Source organism: Bicyclus anynana, chromosome 4 (genome assembly GCF_947172395.1).
Source record: "Bicyclus anynana chromosome 4, ilBicAnyn1.1, whole genome shotgun sequence".
NCBI lineage: Eukaryota > Metazoa > Arthropoda > Insecta > Lepidoptera > Nymphalidae > Bicyclus > Bicyclus anynana.
The window spans coordinates 525,870-552,343 of NC_069086.1; the positions used below are offsets into that span (position 1 = coordinate 525,870).

The 26,474-nt window shown below is 36.7% G+C and overlaps 1 protein-coding gene across 1 annotated transcript; it reads right to left on the reverse strand.

Moving 5' to 3' along the window:
* Nucleotides 1-3,986: 3,986 nt before the first annotated feature.
* LOC112048945 (uncharacterized) lies at nt 3,987-12,519 on the reverse strand. The gene is made up of 7 exons (XM_024086655.2): nt 12,180-12,519; nt 11,006-11,102; nt 9,938-10,069; nt 8,924-9,055; nt 7,536-7,684; nt 6,411-6,591; nt 3,987-5,659 (listed from the first exon to the last, which is right to left on the reverse strand). Exons 1-7 carry the CDS (start codon nt 12,216-12,218, stop codon nt 5,448-5,450), a joined length of 942 nt encoding a protein of 313 aa, XP_023942423.2. The 5' UTR covers nt 12,219-12,519; the 3' UTR covers nt 3,987-5,447.
* Nucleotides 12,520-26,474: the final 13,955 nt, after the last annotated feature.

The window sequence follows — 26,474 nt, forward strand, 5'->3', positions numbered from 1 at the left end:
CATGTGTGAGTGATACACACCTGTGTCAATGTGTAGGGTTGTAAGTACGGTAGCTTTGAGTGAGTTTAGTAAAGCTGTTGGTTTGAACATATACGAGCACCTAATTTTGTGAAAACCAATTTGGTTCGAGTGTATGATATAGTTTATGATACATTTTTATGGCATCAAGCGAAAACTTTTAAAGGATTTTTGTTAAAAAAAACTTCTCTTAAAAGGATCATCATCATCATCACATCAGTCGATGATGGAGCTATGTCAGTCACTTTGGTTCTTCTGCGGATCTCCTCATTTGTCCTGTTAGCTACAAGACAGATAATTCAAAAAAAATACTCGAGTTGGATGTCAAAAGAAAGCGCACTGAAAGAGAATAATGATGATTCGATCGAGAGTGTAATTAATATTTTTATGATCTTCCTACGGGGGTTTTTCAAAATTCTGAATTTTATGTTATTATTCATTAAGTATAGCTAACATTAAGTATTATCAATTGCGGTCACTTAGTATCAGTTATTTTTATTTTAACATCAAATTACTAAACCGATTTCCGTGAAAATTGAATGAGAAATGTGGAAGTAACAAAAAATATAGTTTTCATAATTGGTTAAGAAATGACAAAGTTGTGAGGTAGTAAACATAAAAAAGCATACACGTCGAAATATTTTTTCCGTCAATTAAAAATTAAAAACAAGTACAATTGGTCTTCAGCGAGCACGAATTAGGCATGTAATTTAACTTTGTTATGGTCCTGGAAGTGTCAAGGTTAGTGCAGTTACTCCCTCCACACCACTTCACACACGACCTGACCTTTCTCTAATAGCCGGTAATAACAATAATACGCGATCAGCTGTCGCAAAAACCCTCCTCACACTCATTCCCTCTGTTAACAACATTATTAGTATTGCAGTCGATAATTTAAATACTTCTACATATTTGGTGCGCTGGTCAATGCTTAATGTAATTTATAATTAACGTATTTCATTAATTTACGTTACTACAGTTCAGTACATTGTAAGATCATTCATAAGTGAGACTAACAGGGGAATTCATAGACGTTGTAGGGGCACCCCCAAGGATCATTCAGCCGCTGAGTGTCGAATTTAACCTCTATTTCTTTGAGAATTTGACACTGAGCGGGTGAATGATCCCCCTACAACGTCTATTAATTCCACTGTAAGTCAGCGGACTTTATGTGGTCTTAGATTGAATAATTTACGAGTATGTGTAGACAATTTTTACGTCTTATCAGTCTTTTAACATAACTTTTAATTTATTTTACTCACGTTTAAATTGATGTATTGACTAGGTATTCTTAAATTCCACATTATTATTACCGATCGGGATGAAACTTGGTATATACTAAAGAGATAAACTCGACCTTAGAGCAGAGGCTAATTTGATTTGTTAAAATATACCGCATAAGTTCGAGTCGGACTCGCCTACCGAGGGTTCATTATCTTTAATAGTTCCCAAAAAAAGACTCAGTATAGTGTAACTACCTCGTTGGACCAGCGGTTAGCCTATATAATTTCGGATGACGAGGTCCTGTGTTCGATTCCTCGGTTGGGCTGAGATACCTACTGAGTTAATGTCTTGAAAGCCGTGATAGTCTAGTGGATATGACCTCTGCCTCCCATTCCGGAGGGTGTGAGTTCAGATCTGGTTCGGGGCATGCACCTCCAACTTTTCAGTTGTGTGCATTTTAAAAAATTAAATATCACGTGTCTCAAGCGTTCTTAATTCTCTGCGTATGTGAAGTTTGCCAATGCGCATTGGGCCAGCGTGGAGGACTATTGGCCTAACCCTTCTCATTTTCAGAGGAGACTCAGGCTCAGCAGTGAAGCGAATATGGGTTGATAATGATGACGATGAGGAACCGTTAATGAATTTAACATTACCATCCTACGCCCAATCCGCATCAGAGCAGATAATCTAAGCTCTATATCCCCTCTATGTGGATGAAGGCCTGGCCCTGTGGTAGGCCGTCAAAAATAGTCAGCTAATATAGTGTAATACTAATACCGCCGTGCGAGTAATCGCTGGAAGCACTCGCCTACGCAGCGCGCGCTCGCGGCGGCGGAGAAATGCCTCGACCTTGTTACTTGACCTACTGCCGACGTCGCGGCCGAGCACCGGCACAGGCGCGCCGAGAGCGCACAGCTTGCGAGTAGCTACTGGCTGCGATACTTGTATAGCCCTATACGTCGGTTGATGTTCAGTAAACCTACTGATATTGAATACTAGTAGAGGCCGCGCAGTTTCACCCGCGTGTTTCCCATTCCCGTAAGATTACAGGGATAAAGATATATCAGTAAACACCTTACGGTTCTAGGTATAACCGACCATCCTCTGTGCAGAGCATGCATGGGGGTAGAGGAAACCCCGATACATGTTATGCTTAGATGCAGAGGTTTATCTGAACAACGCGCAGATCCCCAGCAACACTCCAAGAAGCGTTCGGCGACCTGGGCGACTTGCTAAGCTTCTGGAGCGAGCTCGGCTGGCTGGAGTGACTCCAGCGGGGACCAGCACCAAAAGGACCTACGTACAATGGCCAACCCTAGTAGCCATGTGCGGAAAACGCCCGGGAAAAAGAAGAAGAAGAAGGGATATAATATCTTCCTTCCTTCCTCGATATGTGGGCTATCTAACACAGAAAGAATTTTTCAAATCGGACCAGTAGTTCCTGAGATTGGCGCGTTCAATCAAACCAACAAACTCTTCAGCTTTATAATATTAATATAGATATAGCTTGGAAATGAAATGCACTATAAGGGATGATTTATCTTAAACTGGGCCGTACCGTGTAGGCAGGGACGTTCGTAACTACCACCGTATATGCCATATCAATTATACGGGGCCCTCGGCTTCTTACGTGTCAAAAAATTGGACTGCACTACTGTCGTCATCATTAACAACCAATATTCGGCTCAATGATGAGCACGAGTCTCCTTTCTGAATGTGATGGGTTAGGCTAATCGTCCAACAAACTGGCCTAAAGCGGATTGGCAGACATCGCAGACAGAATTCAGAAAATTCTTAGGTATGCAGGTTTCCTCACGATGTTTTTCCTTTACCCTTTGAGACGCGTGATATTTAATTTCTTATAACTGAAAAGTTGGAGGTGCATGCCACGGCCCGGATTCGAATCTACTCACTCGGAATCATAGGCTGAGGTCATACCACTAGGTTATAACAGCTCACATTGTATCCACTCCTAATACAATCTTCAACACTATTTGGAGAATGTTTTTTTTTATATAATAAGCTCGCGATTGACCACAATCTCACCTGATGGTAAGTGTAGATGTAGCCTAGCAACCTTAATAACAGTGGTCACATTAAAAAATACCAAAATTCTTGAAAAAATCTTGAAAAACCTTATTAAAAAGCACAACCTAACACAAAACATGAACTTATCTCATTAGCCATTATATCCATCTGCATAATATTAACTGCACGCCCCCCCCCCCCCCCCCCGGCTCTCAACCTGGCGGCACACTTCTATGGCACACATTCCCAAATCTACCGGATTGTAGCCTAGATTTTTCGGAAAACGATACACACGAATCTGAACCTTAAAATGTTCACTATAAAGTTTAATCGTAATGTAAGGAATGACAAGACAAAATATCGTATAGTCGTACAATTTTAAAGTCGAAAGTGGAATAATCGTCAAAACTTTAGCACGACAGTTCATGCACGTTTTTGTGTATTAAATACTAGCAAACGACTGCGTGGAAAATCCTTACACTTAATAAAAAAAAATGTTATGCCTCTTGCCTTCAAAGCAAGTCTTCATTCCTATCTAAGAAACCTTTTACAATACAACTCTAACAACTGCAAACTAATTTTGCAATGTAAAACTGCAATAACTACTAAACGGATTTGAAGAAATTTTGCAGTAGTAATAAATACATCCTAATATAAGAAGATAATTTACAAATAATATATGTAGGTACCATACTTACACTAAATAAAACAACATATTATTTTCTTCATTTATTTTATGATTAGAATAGCATTATTGAACCCAACACCATATTTAAAAAAAAAAAAACAAAATACATCTAAAACCTAAGCGTGCGAAACTAAAAAGCGATCAATAGATCACCCCTTTTTTACCACCCTTAGGAACATTTTTATCTATCTAATAAAAAAATAATTAATTAAGTATCAAAGTCTAAATTATCAAAGTCAACGATTTAGAAAGTTATACAAAGTTATCCGTAGTCTTACATTACAATGTATGAGTTGAGAAATAATCATCCCGTTTTGGTTGGAATTTCTTTTTTTTTCCAACCAACTTCGGGGGATTTAATTAAAAAAAGAATTATTATCAAAATCAGACCACTGTCACACTGTGTGTTTCATGGAACATACATTATTACACAACTTAATCATCATTTAAAATTAGTTTATTTAAACAGCAAACTGAAAATAAATTTACTTTGAAATAATTTATAAAACATGGACAAATATATTTTATTTGTAATATTATTGATGTAGGGTCTCGAGTAAGATTAAGCTTCTCCTGTCAGGTTACCGGATGAAAATATTTTATTTAATTAAACATTTTATTTAATAAGTTTTAAATTTATATTTCATAGTTGGCATTCTAGTTCACAATTATTCAAAATTATTTGCTAAAATGCTTTGTTTTACAAACTAAAATGACAAATATTTTATGATTTTTTTTATATTTTAATTCAGTCTAAGAACTGGAATAGAGATGTAGAGGATTAAACCAAAAGGTGTTGGGTTCGATACCCGCCTGTTAGACTCTTGTCCTACCCATTCTTAGAATTTGATTTTTGATTGGTCGGTGTGTAAAGAGCAAATATTAGTGGCTTTTAATAATAAAAACGCAAAGCTAATATTTTTTAACTAAAAGAAAAAAATACGATGTGTGATGTAGGTAGTAAGACAGTGTTAATCAGACAGGCTACTCGTATATCACTGAAAAGTGATTCACAGTATTATTCATAAAATATAACAAAAATGATTTATTAAGTACCTAATTCATTAATTCACTTGAGAAGATATGTATTGTAAATGAATAGGTACATTATTTGAATTGATTATTTTGTAAGTCTTAATATAAAAATATAATAAACAAAAGTAATTTTATTTCGCATTTACGAAATGTATAATAATAAAAAAAACCTTCTTGTATTAACACAATCCGGCTATCGATAATTGTCAACGATAATATTATAATAACATTAATTCTGTCTATAGTCAAATATCTATGAAACAAAACTAAAAAAAATTGTATCACTTGATACTAATCAATCACTTATAATTATCATGATCTTTCTTGATAGAACTAATAACGCCACCTATCGGCTACTTTGAACATCATAATTGGCACAATTGATAGACATGACTAATAAAATAATTATTAACTACAACAATTATTGATATGTGAATATTAATAATTGTTTTAGTTAACGGCCATAATCAGGCATATTGATCAGCCTATCAATTAGGGCTTGCCATTGCGGAGCGAGCGGTTCGTGTACTCTGTAGCTGGCGCTGTCGCTGAGGGCGGACGGCGCGGACGCGGCCACGTAGTAGTCGCTGGTGACGTCACGAGATGGCGCTAGCTGCGCGCGGCGGGAACGAATGCTTTGCATCATAGATGTCGATCTCAAGCGTTCTGTAAATAAAATATACGAAGAGTCGAAGAATAATTTAACAATAACAAACTCTGAGAGATTTTATTATCTATTAATTACTATGTTACATTTAATTTTAGGCTTCCCACAGACGCACCATAATATTGTCAATTAAGTAGGGTAACGTTAACGTTGCCTGAAGTCGTACCATCAAGTCACAGATTGAAGAAGCGTTAGCTTTTAGAATTGTCTGTTCTATGATCTAAGTAAACTACACCAATATTTTAGAGATTTAGAGAGCGGGTAAATGATAATCCTAGTCAACTGTAGATGGTACTGCACCTGATTTTCAATTGGTCACCCCAGAGTATGATCAAGATCTACTTTACACTCATAATTTGGTATAGTTATCTGCATATTATTAGGAGCAAATATGAGAGGCGCCATAATTGGATCTCGCTTCGTTTAAAAATTTACTTCGGGCCGGCGCTGCTTACGGCTACGAGTATTATGTGCGAGAGGCAGTAACGTGCCGATGCCGACAGTCGTTCAGCGTACCTTCGTCAGAGGCGAGCGGGCAGTACTTGAGCGTGTGCGCGGCGTCCCCGTGCGCGCCGCAGCGGCTGCACACCAGGCGGCGCAGCACAGTAACGTGCCGACAGTCGTTCAGCGTACCTTCGTCAGAGGCGAGCGGGCAGTACTTGAGCGTGTGCGCGGCGTCCCCGTGCGCGCCGCAGCGGCTGCACACCAGGCGGCGCAGCACAGTAACGTGCCGACAGTCGTTCAGCGTACCTTCGTCAGAGGCGAGCGGGCAGTACTTGAGCGTGTGCGCGGCGTCCCCGTGCGCGCCGCAGCGGCTGCACACCAGGCGGCGCAGCACCGGGCAAACCAGCTTGCCTCTCCAGCGCAGCCGGTGCGAGCGCCAGTAGGCATCTTCCTCGCCATTCTTTTTGCAGAAGCGGCACTCTACCGGCTGCAAAGTTTTAGGAATGAGTAAACTGGATTAATGAACAGAGCAGCACTTATATAGGATGTGTTAGTTGCGTGCTCCGCGAAGTAGAGGTCTGTATAGGGCCTTGGTTTTTGACATGCCATCCGTCAATGATACAACTTGGTCCTCGCTTGCATATTACAGGGGTGCGGGGTGACAGAGGGCTGGAGAAAGATGCGGTTTGCAACACCAGAGCCTCAAGATGAATGAAACACGCCTGCCGCCAGCTCACTCCGCCGTCCCTTGTAACCTAATGAAGAAAAACTCTTCGTTTCGTTATCACTTCAGAAGGACTCTATTGGATTGCACTAACTATGACAAACTTAATTACTTAATCAATTATTCTGTTCCAAAACTATAACAGTGGACCTAATTTTCTAAACGTTTAAGAATGATCTCAGTTAAATAGCACGTAAACTAAAATAGGTACGGTTTATTATCTTTGTTATGTAGCTTTGTTTCGACCTGAAGAGTTGCTACTGAAATCACATCAGGCACATGACCTTTGCCATAAGTTGATAGGCAATGTATTTTAAGACGTATTTATAAAATCATGTATATGATTTTGTTAAATAGTCGACGGTTATCTACTTTATCCGTTTCACCATTAGTATAAAAAATAAAAATGTAAATGTCAATGCTTAATGGTCTTCGTCTCGCTTGTAAATGTAACTTTACCTAGTTATATAAGTAAGATATATTTTTTTATTATAGCTTACATATTTTCAATATTGACAAAATTATTGACAGTGTGCAGGCAGCCTTAGAGCACTTAGAGCGTTTACGCACTGCATGTGATCTTAATCTGTGAACAGTGGCGTAGCGTGCCTTGGATGGGCCCTGTAATTTAAAATTAGTTGGTGCCCAAATAAAGGGTAAAAATTTCTCGTAATTGAAACAAAAATGATAGCTTTAGAAAGACTCACTTCTACAGGCTTGCGCGCAGCTTCCAGCGCCAGGCGCCGCCACTCGCCCATCAGACTCAACAAGTAGTCCAGCGCCTCGTTGGGCAGCGACTGCAGCACGCGCAGCTGATCTGCAGTTATCCCGTACGTGGCCACTTCCTCCGCCCGCCCTGACACAACAGCCTCATTGGAACAAGGTTCTTCTTTGCAGCTTTGTAGGAGACTAAACTAGACTTAAGAGTGTGCAATATGTAATTTGGTGGTTACAAATGGTTCTGGATCTCAGATTCTGAAAAAGTTAGGAGCCTGATATTCGGGTAAATGATATTTCAAAGTGTTAGCTTCGTTATGACTATACAAAATACACAATTTGTAAAACTTTTCTCGATAGTTTATTTTTTTGAAAAATACATGTTTTGCTCACATTTTGCTTTCAATCTCAGGAAAAGCAAACTTATTTTCTTAAATTTTTGTTTTGTATAGAAAATTAGGTATATATCTTGAACATGGCCATTTTCTTTTTTGTTATGTTGTTTAATTTACTTGCAATTAGGTAAAAATGGTTTTGGCGCTCACGTCATAAAATTTGCGTCGCGCATTAATCGCTCCGTGCTTTACACTCACGTGAAAGTCATATTTCGGCTTCGAATTTTATCCATATCGTACCGACGCACTGCGCGCTCTTAAGAAATCTATACCCTCATATAAAACAAATGTATCAAAATTTATTTAAGTACTAGCGGACCCCCGCGACTTCGTCCAGCCCTTACAATAGTATCGCTGTAAAAATGGCGTAACTTCTCCTGTTTTCCTAACATTTCCCTTCACTGCTCTGCTCCTATTGATCGTAGCGAGATGAAAAATATACTATAACCTGCCCAGGAGGAGTAATTTTAGCAAGTTTTGTTAAAACCCGTCGACTAGTTTTTGTTTCTACAACAAACATACAGACAGACAGACAAAAATTTTGCTGATTGATTGCATTTTTGGCATCAGTATTGATCACTAATCACTTGCAACCCCTGATAGTTATTTTGGAAATATATTTCATGTACAGAATTGACCTCTACAGAGTTATTAAAAGTATATGTATAGAAGAGCCTACAACAAACTTAGCCAGGATTCATTCTCTTTCACCATTTTCAATCTCTGGATCTACGGAGCTGATTTTGAAAATTCTTTTACCACTAGAAAGCCACATATTATTGTTTGAGTGTTATAGGCTATATGTTATCCCATGGGAACGGAAACTACGCGGATGAAACCGAGAGGCGTCGGCTACTGTATATTAAAAATTATACTTCCAATGCCTAGTAGTTAAGGTTAAAACACGTTGTTTTTGTACAGTATGTAGTATATCTTCTTCTTCTTCTTCTAGTTGAAATATGAAGGTAAGCTATAAAGGTTACCTTGAGAGTCTGGAGACGACATCCAATCCTCTCCAGAGCTTTGCCTCCTGTAATGTCTCCCCTGGCGAAGCGTGTTAGGTGAAGTTCCTGGAGCCGGCCACGACGTAGCTGGCGGGCTCATGTTACGCACTCCTGAAACAATACTGGAGGCGTCATTATACTATCGGATGTACGTGGCCGATTCACTGGATGGGACCTCAGAAAAACATTGTATTCATTGTATTTAGATGACTTTTCATATGAACGTTGTACATCTACTATGTTTTAGACATAGACGTAATAAAAAGTCCAGACACCGTCTAATGAGTGATGCACTCCAACGATGCCAGTTCGTAATAAAATAAAAGATCATTAAAATCAAGTTTAAAATAATAGGTAAGTAGATAATTATAATTAATATAAGCCGAATTCACTTATCGAAGCACACAAATTTTAGGCTAAAGTGAACGACCCCAAAGAAACCGACGGGTTGTATGGCGGAACCGTGGTGAGTAGGTAGGTGTTTAAAAAATAGTTTGTTTACAACTTCTTGAATTGCACTTTGTTTAAGTGAAGAATTTACATTATGTGAGATTTCGGTAAAAGACGAAGAAAAATTCACACACACACAGTTGCCTAAAATATGAAGACAGACTGCCGGCCATTACTTTCCTATATCTGGCAATAGACTTAACACTCACGCATAGAAACTTGGTGCCATTATGGTGCTTCAGTTGTTCGACAGCGAGATACCGTCTGACTATTTTATAAGTCTATGGTTGTAGAGCATCACCCGAAGATGATCCGGTTTTAGGGTGAAACGTGTTGTGTCGGATCTGCGTGACGTTGTCGCGGATAAAATAGCAAAGTAGATTAATAATTAATCAATAAAATAACTGAGTAAAAAATTATGCATATTATTGAATATAACTCGAAACCAGTACCTCGTAATCTTAAACTATAACTGGCTAACCCCTGGACCAAAGAGGCAGTTAAAAACAATTAGATACCAATAGACTAATGACGAAAGCCTACCTGTATTGTTGTTAAAATCTGCCCAAGCATCCGGGTCATAGGGAGAGTCGACCCCGTTCCTCTGGAACTCCTCCCTCACAGCGTCGAAGCCTACTTCCCTCACAGCATCGAAGGGTACTCCGACAGACGTTGCTGAAACAATTAAATACAAACTTGTGTGTTTCCCCATGGGTTTTCGCCCCACTACGGGGGGTAAGGGTTAGATTAGGTTACTGAAATGGTAAACCTGGCTGAGTTTTTTTTTATAGGCTCTTCTCGGACCAAGGCATGTTTGGAACCCTTATATTCTTCTAATTAACTAATCACAACAATACCTAACTACTTACTGAAGTTTTCAAAATGCTTGAAAATTAAGCCTACTTGAAATAAATCAATTTGGAATTGTTTTGGTAATAATAAATTATGTTAATTTGATCCCTCTTAAACCTACCCTGACTGTAGAACTAACGTAACGCACTCAAGAACCCTGCAAGAAGTGTGTCAAATGGTCTGGTTTGGTAAAAAAAAATCCGAAGTACCGCGTAATAAGCAATCGCGATAAGAATAAGTATCAATTAAAAAATAACATGAATAGTTTAAAAAACTAAAAAACACGCTTGATACCCATATCATGGGGGTGCATTTCAAGTGGTCTGTCCGCCATATTGGATTTAAGTCACGTGACTATTTTTTTCGTATTCCTGACAGCAAACCCTTACATTTGATATCCATATCATGGGGGCGGTATATCCATATTTCAAACAGCCAGTCCTCTATCTTAGGGAAGCCGCCATATTAGATTTGTAACGACGTTTTTTAGCTAGTCATGTATTGTCATCAGAACTCAGAGCGTGTGCTTTCATCCGAATCGAAGACCGGGAAGTGGGTCAAATTAAGATTCCAAGATTTTCTTACATACATACATAGTTACAAGTGAAGCTAATATAAACCATGTAAAAAGTGTAGGTACTCATCATAACATAAAGTCATTCAAGATTAACAGCTAATTTTAAAGACGAACCAAATAATCAGGCCTGAATTTTATAGAAGAGGAGATAAAGGCCAGGCCGAGGGCTCAGAATCACTTACGCTCAAATCTGGATGACCTGGGCCTGTCTGTGACGACTGCTTGTTCTGAGGTAGCCTGGAACTCTGGCCAAGAGTCTTGGTTTCCCCATGGTGAGAACTGGAACAAATCATGGTAATATGAACTTAGGAATCAGGTGTTATAGAAACTAATGTTCCTAGTTACCTACTATGTTCTTATGTTCGTATCTACCTATCTATTAGAAAAAATACAAAATCACTGTGCCGTAGGCGTCGGGTGATAGGTAAGTATAAAATAATAATAATTAATTAAACTAAATTAAGAAATTAAATATCACGTGTCTCAAATGGTGAAGGTAAAACATCGTGAGGAAACCTTACCAGATAATTTTCTTAATTTACCACGTGTGTGAAGTCTACCAATCTGCATTGGGCCAGGGCTTAGACCGTTATTAATGGTCTAAGGGGCCAGGGTGGTGGACTATTATTGGCCCTCGCATTCTGAGAGGAGACTCGAGCTCAGCAGTGAGCTAAATATAGGTTGATAATGATACAACAAAACCGAGTAAATTATATTAATTGAGCGGTTAAATATTAAGAAATACCCAACTTATAATAATTAATTAGTAGAAGTAGTAGTAGTAGTAGTAGTAGTAGTAGTAGTAGTAGTAGTAGTAGTAGTAGTAGTAGTAGTAGTAGTAGTAGTAGTAGTAGTAGTAGTTTTTAGTAGTAAGCTACTAAAAAATGTTTTGTATTACATAGACAGATAATACTACCAATCTACCTACGTAAAAACGCTATTATTGAAGTAATGTAATGATTTTTGAAATTCTTAACCCATGCTCAAATGCATGGGTTAAGAATTTCAAACCTACCTACCTACCTACTTTTCTTTGTCCTCTAGTCTGATGATAATTATTACGATTTACGACACAATATTTTGTTAAACCGATTTTTTTTTCAAAAAGAAGGTCACCTAACCTAGCTAAATAATTATATAGGTAATCTAAGTTATTAGTCTTGTTACCTACCTACAGGCATTTAAAGTCCATAATCTACACAATTTACAAAGTGACGTTTATTTTACATACAAAAATAGAGGCATATGTACGAAATTTTAAGTAGTTTTCAGTCAAGTACAAAATTAATAAGAAGCCACGCCTCCACAAAGCGTGTCAGAAAACAAAATTAAAAACAATAAAAACTAGGTACTTACCGCGTCCGAAAAATAGCCACTCGATCGATTACTCTCCATAGTCAAAAAAAGACAAAGTGAAAATGTAATTTAGTCTATAGTTACTTAATTATTTTTTTTGTTTGAAAAAAATTAGAATGTCCAGGGTGCGCATACGACGCCACTAAACGCGCCCGCCGATTGATGCGGAATGGCCGGCCGATGACGATTCTTATTTTCTTCCTGATTCCTTGTCGAAAACAATAATAATGGCTGCTTTGCGTTGCATCTCGACCTTGAGCGAGTTGGAATACATATAGTACTGCGACGTAAACGTATTTAGCGCCACAGTGTAATTGTTAAAGTATTGTAGCGTTCCTGGGGCTTACAAACAGTATGAGAACATAGAACATTTTTGTCATTTTAAGCGAAACCCCTTTAAAGCGGCAAGATTTTGTAAAAACATAACTTTGTCGCATTCAATGGGCATATAACAGCGACATATTACATAGACATAATATGGATTTACGTATCACAAATGACAAAAAAAAAATCGACCGACTACAAAATTATAAAAATGTTTTTACTAAACTAAAAAGGGAAAAATAACATCTCAGTTTTTCTCAGTTTGCTCAGTGCGATCAGTTTGAAGGCGGTACCAAACATCGATCACCAAGTTAGTGATAAAATAATTCAAGCCGTTTAAATCATAAAGATTTATAGTCAGATCGGGTAGGTATTTTAAACAATGTAAATAAACAAAAACATATGATTCAGGGGTGCTCAACATTTTACTAAAGCATTATTCACGAATATTGTCATGAAATAAAACTTCCTTTGATAGACAATTTTTTTTATATTTTATGTTCCTATAAACTGTTATTTATCGAACAGATAATGTTTCACTTATATTTAGGGTTCTGTGGTCAATAAAGAACCCTTATAGTTTTGTTTTTTTATTATGTATAAGCAAGCACCGCTTAGCTGTACACTAGATTGTAAGCTATGAGGCAGCCTTTGGTAGAACGCGCTTGCCTAGAAGATGCCTATTCACTCTTGACTTGAAGATATCCATACCCATGTCCGTCTGTCCTTCTATCTGTAACTTAATTACTAATAGAAAACTGTAGCTTGACTATGAAAATTATGTACGCGATTATAGGCGTAAATTAAAAACTTGACAAGTAGTTTTTACTCGTTTTCTCGTAGTGTGGGTTCTTGTTAGATATACGTTTTTATGTAGAATTTGATGATTTTGTTAAGACACTACTTTTCAATTTAGGCCTCTATTTGTAAAATATTAAGATTTAAAGTGCTAATTTAATTTCGTACTAAACTAAATAAAATTAAAAACAGTAAACGAACAACAAATAACAATAATAAACAATAACAACGAAACGAGAACAAAACGAAATAACAAAAATTATAAGGGAAGAAAATACGCACAACAAACTGGATTTAGTTAACGAATACTGTGAAGTAGGAGTATTAGTCACAGACAAAAAATAAAGTAGTGTTCTGTGCTGTGAAGTGTGAACTGTCAAATCTCAAATCTTCTTTCACTTAATACAAAATCAAAAAATTAATCATAGTTTAAGGTAATTCTGCAATAAATGAAAATATTTTATTCACATTATAATAAAAGAAAACATCATTTGAATTACAACTTCTTTCTTCTTTTGATATGATAATACGATAATACGATTTATAAAATTAATTAAAGCTCTTATTTAATTTTATAAATGCATATTAATACCCATAAAACTCAATCTTTGTTTTTCAAAATGGTTTGTGACTCATGTCTGCTTGTGGTATTTAAGGTTCTTTTTATGTCGTTTGTGTTGTATTTCTGCAAACTCTATTTAATTAACATAGAGGAATTAGACATGGAAATGCATCGCACCCAAATGCAGAAACAAAATTGTCTGTCGTTTTTAGAGGGGGACGAGGTAAACTCACACATCGAAAAAATTTAACAAGAATAAATAATAATTATAATCTGTACAAAGAATATTCAATTAATGGATCAATGTTTTGCTGTTCGTTCGTTCGTTAGAAGAATAGAATCGATTTTTCTTTTATATATTGTTTTAATTTATTATCAATTATAATTATGTTTTTGACGACCTCCGTGGCGCAGTGGTATGCGCGGTGGATTTACAAGACGGAGGTCCTGGGTTGGATTCCCGGCTGGGCCGATTGAGGTTTTCTTAATTGGTTCAGGTCTGGCTGGTAGAAGGCTACGACCGCGAAGGCGTACCAACAAGCGATTTAGCGTTCCGGTATTATTTCATCCTCCTCCTAACAAGTTAGCCCGCTTCGATCTTAGATTGAATCATCAGTTACTGACTGAACATCAGTTACTGAGTGAGACTGAAATCAAGGGCTACCATGTAAAGAATAACAAAAATAAAATAGAAATATTTTCAAATTAAACGTCACGTCATCTTTTAGTGAATTAGAAGTTGTTGACCGTTTTTCATGCCATTGACTGACTGACTACTTACTACACAAACCGGAATTATTAGGGAGCTTTTTAGACGACGAAAACGATTACAACAATGAAACATCGATACAATCGATAACGCGTTAGATCGTTGGTTGTTTGACAGAGAGGTAACGTCTTGCGGGGCAGGTCTTTCTATAATTGGTCCGTGATAATTAATTTGTTGTATGTGAATCCGGACTCAAAAGGGCTAGAACCCAGAGCCGTAAAGCTTACTATTAAAAATAAAATGTATGTGAATCGAAACGAAAAGTGTCGCTTAAAAGAACCTTTTTGAGTAGTATTATTGTTGTGTAAAAAACCTAAAGTTGTGGACTATAGGATTTTACCAGACCCCTAATGACAGTCACAACACATCGAGATGTAAAGTTATCATCAATACAAATTCATCAAGTCCAAATACAAGTTAACTGCTGAAAACCGATGAGGAGTTCCCTCATCTGTGCTTCGGCTCCATCATCAAATTGACCAGACTTTTATTGAATTGTAGTGCTTTAAAATACTTAATGAAAACATTAACAAACGCACTAGTTGTCCCTATAATATTCGAAGGTTCCGCCGGATTTCTCTAGGATTCCATCATCAGATCCTGATATGATTATTATGGGACCAACTGAAAAGCATACCCTCTCAAACGAAATAATAATTTTTCAAATCGGTTCAGGAGTAATCGGTGAACATAGGTAAATAAAAAAAAAGATCCCGACGAATTAATAACCTCCTCATTTTTTTGAAGTCGGTTAAAAATATGTTTTATTTTTAAACGTTGGTGTAGCCTTAATGAACCGTATTAGACTGTGGTCTTTATTTTTAGAATATTTTTGTAGGTAGGTAAGTAAGTACATTTATTTCTGTACTGTACCTAAACATTGTATCAAATAGCATTGGCAATTAACACCTTCATATACAAGATGCTAGGAGCTGCTCGCTCTTGTCGGAATCATGAAGGTACCTACACAGAGACCGAGCGGTGTAAGTATAAAAGGTACCGAACCCACTTGACTCAGCAATCAGCATTACCAACAAAGGGACCAAACGGAGCATTATAAACAAAGAATTGCTAAGTAGACTATTTTTAACATCGATTGAAATTCGAATCGTTGAAATTGGGTAATAGGCAATAATAAATGCTGTTAGATACGTTACTAGCGCATGAAAAGTGAGGCGCTCGAAAGAGGAAATTTATAAGTACACAACTCAATGTTACTTGTGGTCAACAACGAACGTTATTTAAACAAATAATATTTAAATATCGTCTACAATGTCGAGTTGTGTGTTCAGGAAGTGTAAAAACTGTATCTATATAAATATACATATAATGGAATTAAAGACAAAATTGTGCATGTGTGTGTAGCCTATTATTAGGATTACTTTTTACGGTGATTTTTTAGGGACGTAACGTAACCGATCTTTAGTATAAAATTATCATTGGTAATAGGTATGTATAATATGTTAGTCGACGGTATGTATCAAAGTTTTATATGTATAAGTACGTAAGTGGGTAAAGGTAGGTTGGTTTGGTGGGCGTATGTACATTTTATTATAGGACTCCAAAAGTGATTACAAATATAAGAAAACTAATGTCGAACAAAGGTTATGATTCACAACACTTGTCAGGACAACTTAATTAACAAATCAAACTGTAACCAAAATAAGACCCTAGAATGGCAGAGAATGACCTTGAGTGGAGTCACGTACTTGCGAACGATGTGTGTAGGGTTAAAGGTACCTTTGACTGTATACAAACACTCCCCTTTTCCACTCAAGTCACTCTCCCCGCCTATCCCAAGTAACCCATAAAGAATTACACAACAAGAGATGTGGACGGCTCGAACGCCACGAGCACACTGAAGCCGACACTAGATCGAGCGACGTCATATCTGTCACAGACTACTATTACAACACTAAACGGCGATAACATTTTTAAGAAATTAAATATCACGTGTCTCAAACGGTGAAAGGAAAAACACCGTGAGGTAAGCTGCAGCTGCCTATTTCACGTGAATGTTACAGGCATGTTTCAAAAGTTAATAATATTTCTATTAAAATATTGACCGTAACTGGAAACTTTATATTGAGAGTAGCATTTCCGTTTCCGTCGATTTCATACCAGTTTTCGTACTTTTATTGACGTCACGTCTGGCTATGTGGCGCCACCTGGCGGTGTCGGGCTCGGGAAGTTTCGTAAATCGCTGAGCGCGACTTTAGCTCATTGGCGTATTGTTTACCGTCGAAGCAACATCTTGCAATCAGTTGGTACCCGACATTGCAAGATAAAGTGTAATAAGTGAAGTGAATTCGCTGTGAGTACTTTATATTTTATTACGTTGTAATTATTACGTTGTAACATACAACGTTAATGTAATTAACGTTAAATTATGTAAAAATTTCAAATTTCATTTGAAAATAGTACGTGATCATTATTTTAACGGTTTTTCCGTTCGGATCACTACTTCATGTGTTTGAAAGTCTTGCTTTTTTGCAAATGTTTTCGTACTTGCATGTAATAATATTTTCTTTGTAGTTATTTTTCAACAGTTAAAATAGTATTAAAAGTGGCGGGGCCCAGCGGGCTTCCTAAAAATGTGAACTCAGAAACCAAAGTGAACGTTCTAGCAATAGACTGTTGTCTAACATATATACTGCAAAACGAACGCGTGGCCAATGGCTTTCGTTTCAGAGGAGTACATAAATTACGAATGCTCGAAGACAAGTTAGACAAAGAGTTTTTGGAAGTTACTCAAACATATTGTTACTCCAATTCAAACCGGCATTGAAAAAAGGTTCACAAATCCCGCCAGAATTTAGCACAGGAATTTTGATTGGATGTAAATTACTGGCCTTATAAATCGCCACCCCACGCAGGGGCAAGGCGTAGACACTGTTAACGTCGCTGGACACATTTGCAGTCAAATATAGGTCTAATAGATTACCGCCCCTCGCGGGGGCAAGGTATACACAGTTTTTTAACGTTCCTGGACGTATTTGCAAAACCAACTTACTGAGTAAGGTATAGAAAGTTTAAATATTCCTAGACGTATTTGCACAGTCAAATACCGGACTAATAGATTACCGCCCCTCATGGGGACGAGGTTATAGAAAGTGTTAACATTCCTAGACGTATTTCCAGTCAAATACTGAGGATCGCCGCCTCTCGCATGGGCAAGGCACGAATAGTGTTGAAATTTCATCACGTAGAACACACAACACGGAATATACATACAATGCGCAAACGCTCATGCACAGCCATGCTTGCATGATAATTACAACCCACCCTCGCGGGGTGTTTATCTCTTTATATAAATTATTCAAATACCGGTGTCCTTGATCGCCACCGTCGCGGGCGTATGCATGAAGAGTAATGTTCCATCGCGTGGAACATACAACACGGAATATACATATCTGTAATGCGCACACGTTCATGCACAGCCTTGCTTGCATGATCAATACAATCCACCCTCGCGGGGTGTTTATCAACGATGTATGGATACGAATATCTTATCTATCTATATAAATTATTCAAATACCCTTGTCGATGTCATGTGTGTGTGATCGCCACCCCTCGCGAGGGTAATGCATGAAAAATGTTAAGATTCCATCGCTTGGAACGCTTGCGCAGCCTTGCTTGTATGATCATTATAATCCACTCTCGCAGGGTGTTTATCAGCAATGTACAAGAAACTAATGTCCTAAAGCCCTTGCAGGCTGACTCACTATCTTTTACGTTTGCTAGTTGACATATACAAAATTGAGTTTCTATGTAAAAATGTCATTTATTGCTTACTCGTGAATATCCCACAGTAGGTAAATGACATTTTTCCAATTGATATAGGTTGATAATAAAGACCAAAATAGTGAATAGGCCAACTAGATTTGTAACCAATGGGTGAATTAATTACTTTGTAACAATGGCGTAAAAATCTGATGAATGAAAGCGTCAGATTAAAACATCATGTACATTTTGGTATAGATGTTAAAGGCAGGAAACTTATTTTTCCGAATACATCAAAGTTTTCTAAAGGTATTACTGGATGTATACAGTTTATTATTTGCAAAATTTATAACCATACTCCAGGTTTCATAAAACTTAGAAACAAACGAAAAGGTAAAACATATTATGATACCCTCCGTCACCTAGCAAATGTAGAAAAACGCATAAGCGGTAACATATAAATTTCTATTAAAACAAAGGATTCTAAATGAATCCTTTTTCAGGGGCTCGAGGCCCATCAAGGGTATTATGTATGCTTTAAAGTTTGATGCATCCAGAAAACATAAAGTATTTTGAGATAGACTTCATTTCAAGCGGTCTTTTTAGCCACCTTTTTCACCACCTTTTTCAATGGGAGAAAATGGTGGCACCAGAAACGTACAGAGGTTAATCTGAGGTTATCTCCTACCGTTCTCTCGAATAACCTCGTGTTTTTCTTAATCTATATGGAATATCGTTCCACACTCCTGTTTTGGAAGAAATATCAACAATTGTCTACTTAATGAAATACAAAGGATCATAAAATCACCATGCTCTGTTGCTAATACTGAAGCCGGACCTATATTTAACCTCATTTCCACTTGCTAAATACGCACAGCATCAAAAACTCAGTTTGAAGAATAGACACAAGCCTACTTGCATGTGTATGTAATAAAATCCCAAAGGTGCTTCCTACGTTTTGTATACAGGGAATTGTTGGACATTACTTCCTTGTCATTTGAACTATGCATGTCTCTTTCTCAATGCTATCGAATTCGCAGCATGTTTTGTAAGAGATATGTAGAATTAAGAATAGACAATTTTATCATTACTAAGAAAATAATACGAAGCGTAGATGTAGACTATATCGAAAACTTGCCCGTTACCATTGAATGAATGAATGACCTTGTTTAATATAATCAGACTGCTAGCTACCTACTTCACTGACATCCTCAGCCAGTGTTTTTGTTAGTAGCAGATGCCTTTGACCACGCTTGGGCAGCGTTACTAAACATTCACCCTCTGAGGTATTCATGGTCACGAGAGGAATAGGTACTGCATTCCAATAAAAAGGAAATGTATGTCATACTACTCGTATATGTCCCTAGAATCAAACTCACCTCCTAAGCAACATTCAATTGGACAAAATGACTGCCGTTACATATTACGGAGGAAAAGAGAAATGAGTTTAAATATAGAATATAACAGTTAAAATTGCAAGATCTTTGTCTAGTAACCTTAATTAGACTATCACTAAGTTCACAACAGTACACAATAGTATACGCGGCAGGAACAACAAGCATGCAAATCACTTGTTATACAACATCGCCATCTTCCATACTTGGCGCTTTCATTACTGTAGCATAGAAAAAGTGATTGTGAAATAGGGTATGTCGGTGACTGATCTATTCTGATCTGACTCATTAAATAAGGTACACGTAGTCCATGATTACTTGTACGTATCCCGAGATGTAACTTACGCTCAAGTTGTTTTATACGATGTGTACAGTGTGTACAAGGAATTTCCCACTTGCTTTATGGTATCGCCACCACTTACACTGATTCTCAGAGAATCATCAGAATCGGTTGACAGGAATATATTTAATAGCCTTGATAAGAGTAAGTCTTATGTCATTTGGATCTCTCTCAGATTCCGAGTGCTAGCAGTACCGATAATTCTATAGAATGAAGACAAATTTATTATAATCACGACAACGGACTTAGCAGTTACAAAACTGTTAGAGGGAGTCTTCAAGAAATATGGGAAAACCTGAAATTATTTTTAATTTCCTGTCAAAATTTAAAAATCGGCTTGTGTAGTGTTTGTCTAAAAGTAAAAGTTTTAGTACATTATATGACCTAATGTCTAAGAACTGACTCAGTTTTAGTTTCTAGAATCTTCAAGTAACCTACTTAAGAGATCAATAACTTTGTAAAGTATATCCTTAAATTCATACCAAATTGTTAAGAAAGCCTAAAAATTCCATGCCACCAGTTTGGAATGTCAGTAACTTCTTAATAAGTTATTTTTTCAATAGTTATATTTTTGTAGGTACACTCTGAAAGGCGTGTATATGACCTAACATTACTTATTATAGGGATAACATAGTATAAAATCTGATTATTTTATTCAATTTTGGCCGCAATTTGGCTCAAAAACCGATAGAAGTATTTACTCTGGCTGGAAATTATTTGTAAATAAAATAATCACTATCATAATTTTTCTTTTGGAAATAATAAGTCTATTTCATTATTAAATAAAATAACTATCCACTACGACTAAATGCAGCAAGAATTAATATTAATTTCTTTGTAATAAATTTTTTAAAAAACCGCCCCGCATATGGTTATAGCAGAATGAGTAAAGACGTCACGTAAGAAATCTTCATAACGACTATATCGGTCAGCAGTGTTTTTCCTAAATAATTTAGTGTGAATAACAATTATATGATGAAATCCCTAAAATTAAAAGTATTGAACTCCAATCCAAAAAATGTATGGTATGTTTTTAGTTCATTGATTTATTTTTGAATGTGCTGAGAGTTGGAGTCGCGAGATGAACGAAAACACGTTAAGCACTGCTAACCATGGGGGTGAAACTTCCGCACAGTTCGCTTACGTAAAATATTTTGTATGAAGTGCTGTCTTCCAGCGCTCACGGTACAAAAACTTAAGCGAAGTTTTCTCAGGCACAATATAGATGGCACGCATGAAGCACATTATTTGAGTTTTAAAATATGACAGTTTAGCTGTCTTTGAATTTTTTCTGTTGTTGCTATAGTGATGTTTATGTTATGTCAATAAAAAGTCAGCACACAATCGGGATCAGAGTTTAATTTAAAACATGGTGACAGTGGTGAACGAAAAATATTAAAATAAGATGTAATCGGTACAAATAAGTGTTTATAATGGGTATTACTTGTGGATTTGGTGTGCATAGTGAATTATTTAACCATGGAACATGCTCGACCACCATCGGAATTATGCTCAGAAGGCGGCCCGGTGTGTCGCGAAACGGCGTGGCGAAAATGTCGCCAGCAATTTTACGAATTCTTAAAGGTGATCAGTGGTTATTTATAATCATAAACGTCAATATTCATAGTTGGTGCACTAATGTTATCAGGCTGCTGAAGTGCATTAAGATATTTTCATAATCACAAAAGAAAAAATAAATCGTTGAATAATAAGAATCTTCTTTTCTTTCTTTGATTAAAAATCCTTGAATATTTAAAGGATTATTGCAATTTGTTTTCCTTACTTCTATATATTTATAAAATTTGGCTATTTTAAATATTTGGGTACATTAGTATTATATAGTGAAATAGGTGATTTTGTAAATATTATGTTTATGTTAAATTTTTTTCATTAATAATTCTTATATAAGAATTAAGGAAAACAAACAGCAATAGTCATACAACTAAAATATAGATTGTACTCGTAGAGAGAACGCCATCTATGGGTAGCCAATAAATCTAATTAGAATGCGCCATCTAGTGATCAAGGTACATAACTTTTTTTAACCGAAATGAGAGTTGCGTATCTATCTCAATATATAATGTATCATCTATGCTGCTAACTGTTCTATTTATTAATATTTGTAAAATATAGTAAATGGCTGATGACATATAATGACACTTGAATGAGTTGACAGTTTGAATAAATAATATCCACAGACAATAGATACTTATTACTGGCTACCATTGTACCGTAGACATGTATTTTTGCTACATTCCAACAAAATGGAATATTGTATTATGCACAGACACAGTAAGTCAAACTTCGTTACTAGCTTGTTCTCTAAATAAAGCCTAATCGAATTAGAGATAATATTGTTATAAAAAGTTTTATTTTAATAATCACATTGGCGAAATAATACCATAATGTGGCGTCACCAGGCGAAAACAAACAGGCTCTCAATATAAAGTTTCCAGTTACGGTCAATATTTTAATAGCAGCGTTTTACCTGAAATAAAACGCATATTAAAATACTTACCTCACTGGAAACTTTAAGTAATTCCTGCCTGGTGATATATTGAGCCAATGAGCTAAAGTCGCGCTCAGCGATTTACGAAACTTCCCGAGCCCGACACCGCCAGGTGGCGCCACATAGCCAGACGTGACGTCAATAAAAGTACGAAAACTGGTATGAAATCGACGGAAACGGAAATGCTACTCTCAATATAAAGTTTCCAGTGAGGTAAGTATTTTAATATGCGTTTTATTTCAGGTAAAACGCTGCTATTTCTATATAATGCGGGTAATCATCGAAAACCCCACAGCGGCCGCGGTCGACAGTCTCAACATCTTTACTCTGCCGCTGATGTTATTAATGAGAAGCTTAGACCATTAATGGTCTAATCTAAGATAAGAAGTCATAGGCAACTACATGCGGCAACAAGGCACTGTGATTATACAGGGTGCTGGGGAGTATTTCCCGTAACTCAGGGGTTATATTCTTTACCAAATATTAATTAAAAATGTTCAAAGAACATATTGTGTTCTAAAATAAATATTTTCAGGATAAATAATATTTCTTTTGTAAATACATTTTTAAGAAATTAAATATCACGTGTCTCAAACGGTGAAGGAAAACATCGTGAGACAACCTGCATACCAGAGATTTTTCTTACCTAATTCTCTGCGTGTGTGAAGACTGCCAATCCGCATTGGGTCAGCTTGATGGACTATTGGCCTAACCCTTCTCATTCTGAGAGGAGACTCGAGCTTAGCAGTGAGCCGAATATGGGTTGTTACTGATGATGATGAAATACATCTTAAAATATTATGTCCCATATACCTATTAGGTATATGCATCCATTAATGATGACGTAGCCAAGTTTTACTTTTAGTAAAACGCAAGGATATATTTAAAAGCGTGTGTTACATGGATAGTCGGAATTATTTGAATTATTTTGCATGAAAACATAAAAGTTTTTATTTTAGTAAAAAAATATTAGTTATGCAGTTCGGCTCCTATAAGTGGACTCGTCAACATCTTGAAGTTATGGGAAATCTATACTTATAATAAATCTGTAGAGAGGTCAATTCTGTACATGAAATATATTTCCAAAATAACTATTAGGGGGTGATTAGTGATCGATACTGATGCCAAAAATGCAATCAGTAAAATTTTTGTCTGTCTGTCTGTATGTTCTTTATAGAAACAAAAACTACTGGACGGATTTTAACGAAACTTGGTACAATTATTCTACATACTCCTGGGCAGGTTATAGTATACTTTTCATTACGCTACGATCAATAGGAGCAGCTACATAGAAATCATGTATGACGGAAATGTTCTCCTTAAAATTATTAAAAAAAACACAACAGCATACATATATATATATATATATATATATATATATATATATATATATATATATATATATATATATATATATATATATATGCTGTTGTGTTTTTTTTAATAATTTTAATATTAAATATATATCTATCTTTTATGGTTGACTCACATTAACACTTGTAACTCCCGATAGCTTAGCAGTTCGGAGCTTTCTAATTATATTTGTCTACTCTTATGTTTATAACACTCATCAGTCATCCCTAATAAAAAAGTTAACATTATTACCTATTGAATAAAAAAAGAATCATAAAAATCGGTAAAGAAACACCAAAGTTATACATGAAATACGCTAAGCCATACGTGCGTGAATACTAACTAATTCATGCTTTAAGGATTATTTTTGTGTAACGGTTGCCGCGCTCGACGCGACTCGCGGTGGGAGGAAAAAAATAGGCGTATAAATAAAGAAGTGCAGCCTTAATGAGTAGGGTAGGGGGTAGGGTAGGGTAGTGGTAGGGCAGGGTAGTGGTAGGGTAGGGGGTAGGGTTGGAATAGGGGTAGGGGTAGGGGTAGCGTAGAGGGTAGGTTAGGATAGGGGTAGTTGAAAGTTTACAACGACTTTCACGCGGACGAAGTCGCGGGCGTCCGCTAGTACACAATATAATCGTATAAAAAACGTATTGAGTAGTCTTTTGTTCCGTCGTTGAAACGTCCGCTGCGGCCTACATCGCGATCAAGAGACCAAAGCTTAAGGTCTATTATCTATTCAAAATATTCTTATCTATTCTTAAAATTCACCTCCAAGCACAATAAATTCTCTAACGCGTCTAGTCTATGCCTTTCAAGTTCGCGTTTCTACTCCGTGCGTCCGCTGTTTTTTTTTTTTTTATTCTTTACAAGTTAGCCCTTGACTACAATCTAACCTGATGGTAAGTGATGATGCAGTCTAAGATGGAAGCGGGCTAACTAGTTAGGAGGAAGATGAAAATCCACACCCCTTTCGGCTTCTACACGGCATCGTACCGGAACGCTAAATCGCTTGGCGGTACGTCTTTGCCGGTAGGGTGGTAACTAGCCACGGCCGAAGCCTCCCACCAGCCAGACCTGGACAAATTAAGAAAATCTCAATCTGCCCAGCCGGGGATCGAACCCAGGGCCTCCGCCTTGTAAATCCACCGCGCATACCACTGCGCCACGGAGGCCGTCAAAAATATGTATAGAGAATACCTACTAAGCCCCGGAAAAAGCAAGATTGAACTTGGTGTTCAAGAAAGGTAATGGTGTATGCCGTGTGGATCATCTCCTTCAGAGTGAGTCAGTGGAACGGGCCTCTAGGCAGCCTCCTTGGCAAGGAAAGACGCGGGTGAACTTCGTCCCCCTTATTTTTTGGGCCCCATTCGGAGCGGAGGCCTTATGGCCTTGCTACAGGACATAAAGCGCTTAAGCTACATTTAATTCCTGATTTTTAGTAATTTTAAAACTCACATTAAATTATACCCATGATTTAATTGCATTTCAATATTGCGACGACTTTAGAAACATAATTTTTATATGGACCTATGGGACAAGGAGAGGTGTCAACTTCTCATCCCATGAGACAATTTTTCGTTATACCTGTTTCTAATGTACTCTGTGCTTTCCTCCACAGTTAAGACTACAATTTTTCAATTTTAGAACCACGAACCACTAATCTTCACTAGATGTCACTACTCCTTTGTTGGACAAAGAGTAGTGACATCTAGTAAAGATCAGTGGAACTAATACAAATGGAATCTGTTCTATGTATGGAAAGTAATTTCTGGCTCTTTAGTGCAGTGGTTGCAGACTCCTGCGGTAGCTTCGGAATTTCGGATAGTGAGGTCCTGGGTTCTAATTGTCTTGCTTCCTATGTACCTACTGAGCTTTTCGTCTAAGACATATTTTAGTACAGATACTGTGGCAGATGCGTTCACAATCACGTTTCTCAATGTTATTGAGATTCAGTTTAGATTTTTCTATTAGCTTGTTTGCTACTCAACAAACTTTCTTGCATTCAGAACAGTAGTTTACTCATATCAAATTTAATATAAACTGTATCAATTTCGCATAGTACATGGAATAAGGGTTTGAAATATATCGATATTAATTAATAAAAATGAAGGATTTCTTATAAAACTAAAAAAAAATGTATTTTTTCAAATTTTCCAAACGCTGTCGTCCATTTTGTGACAACAATGTTACTTGATGTACTAAACTTCAAACTAATTGTCAACTACTATTTTTGTCAAACGCTCCGTTTGTAATGGATTTGTTAGAGTGACGTCATGAAACAGTTGAAATAATAGATCGTCATGGCCGACAAGCGTTTCGACTCTTATTGCCAAAAACATTTAAAAATAAAAATGTTCATATTATCACGTCTCAAAAAATATGTTTTTTTTTTAAATCTAGTATAACCAAAGTAGAATGATAATGAACTACTTAAGAACATAAAAAGTGCCAACTAGCTTATCTTACTTTGATAATTAAAAATTAAAATTATCAAATAATGCGCAGGTAAGAAATAAAACAAGTATA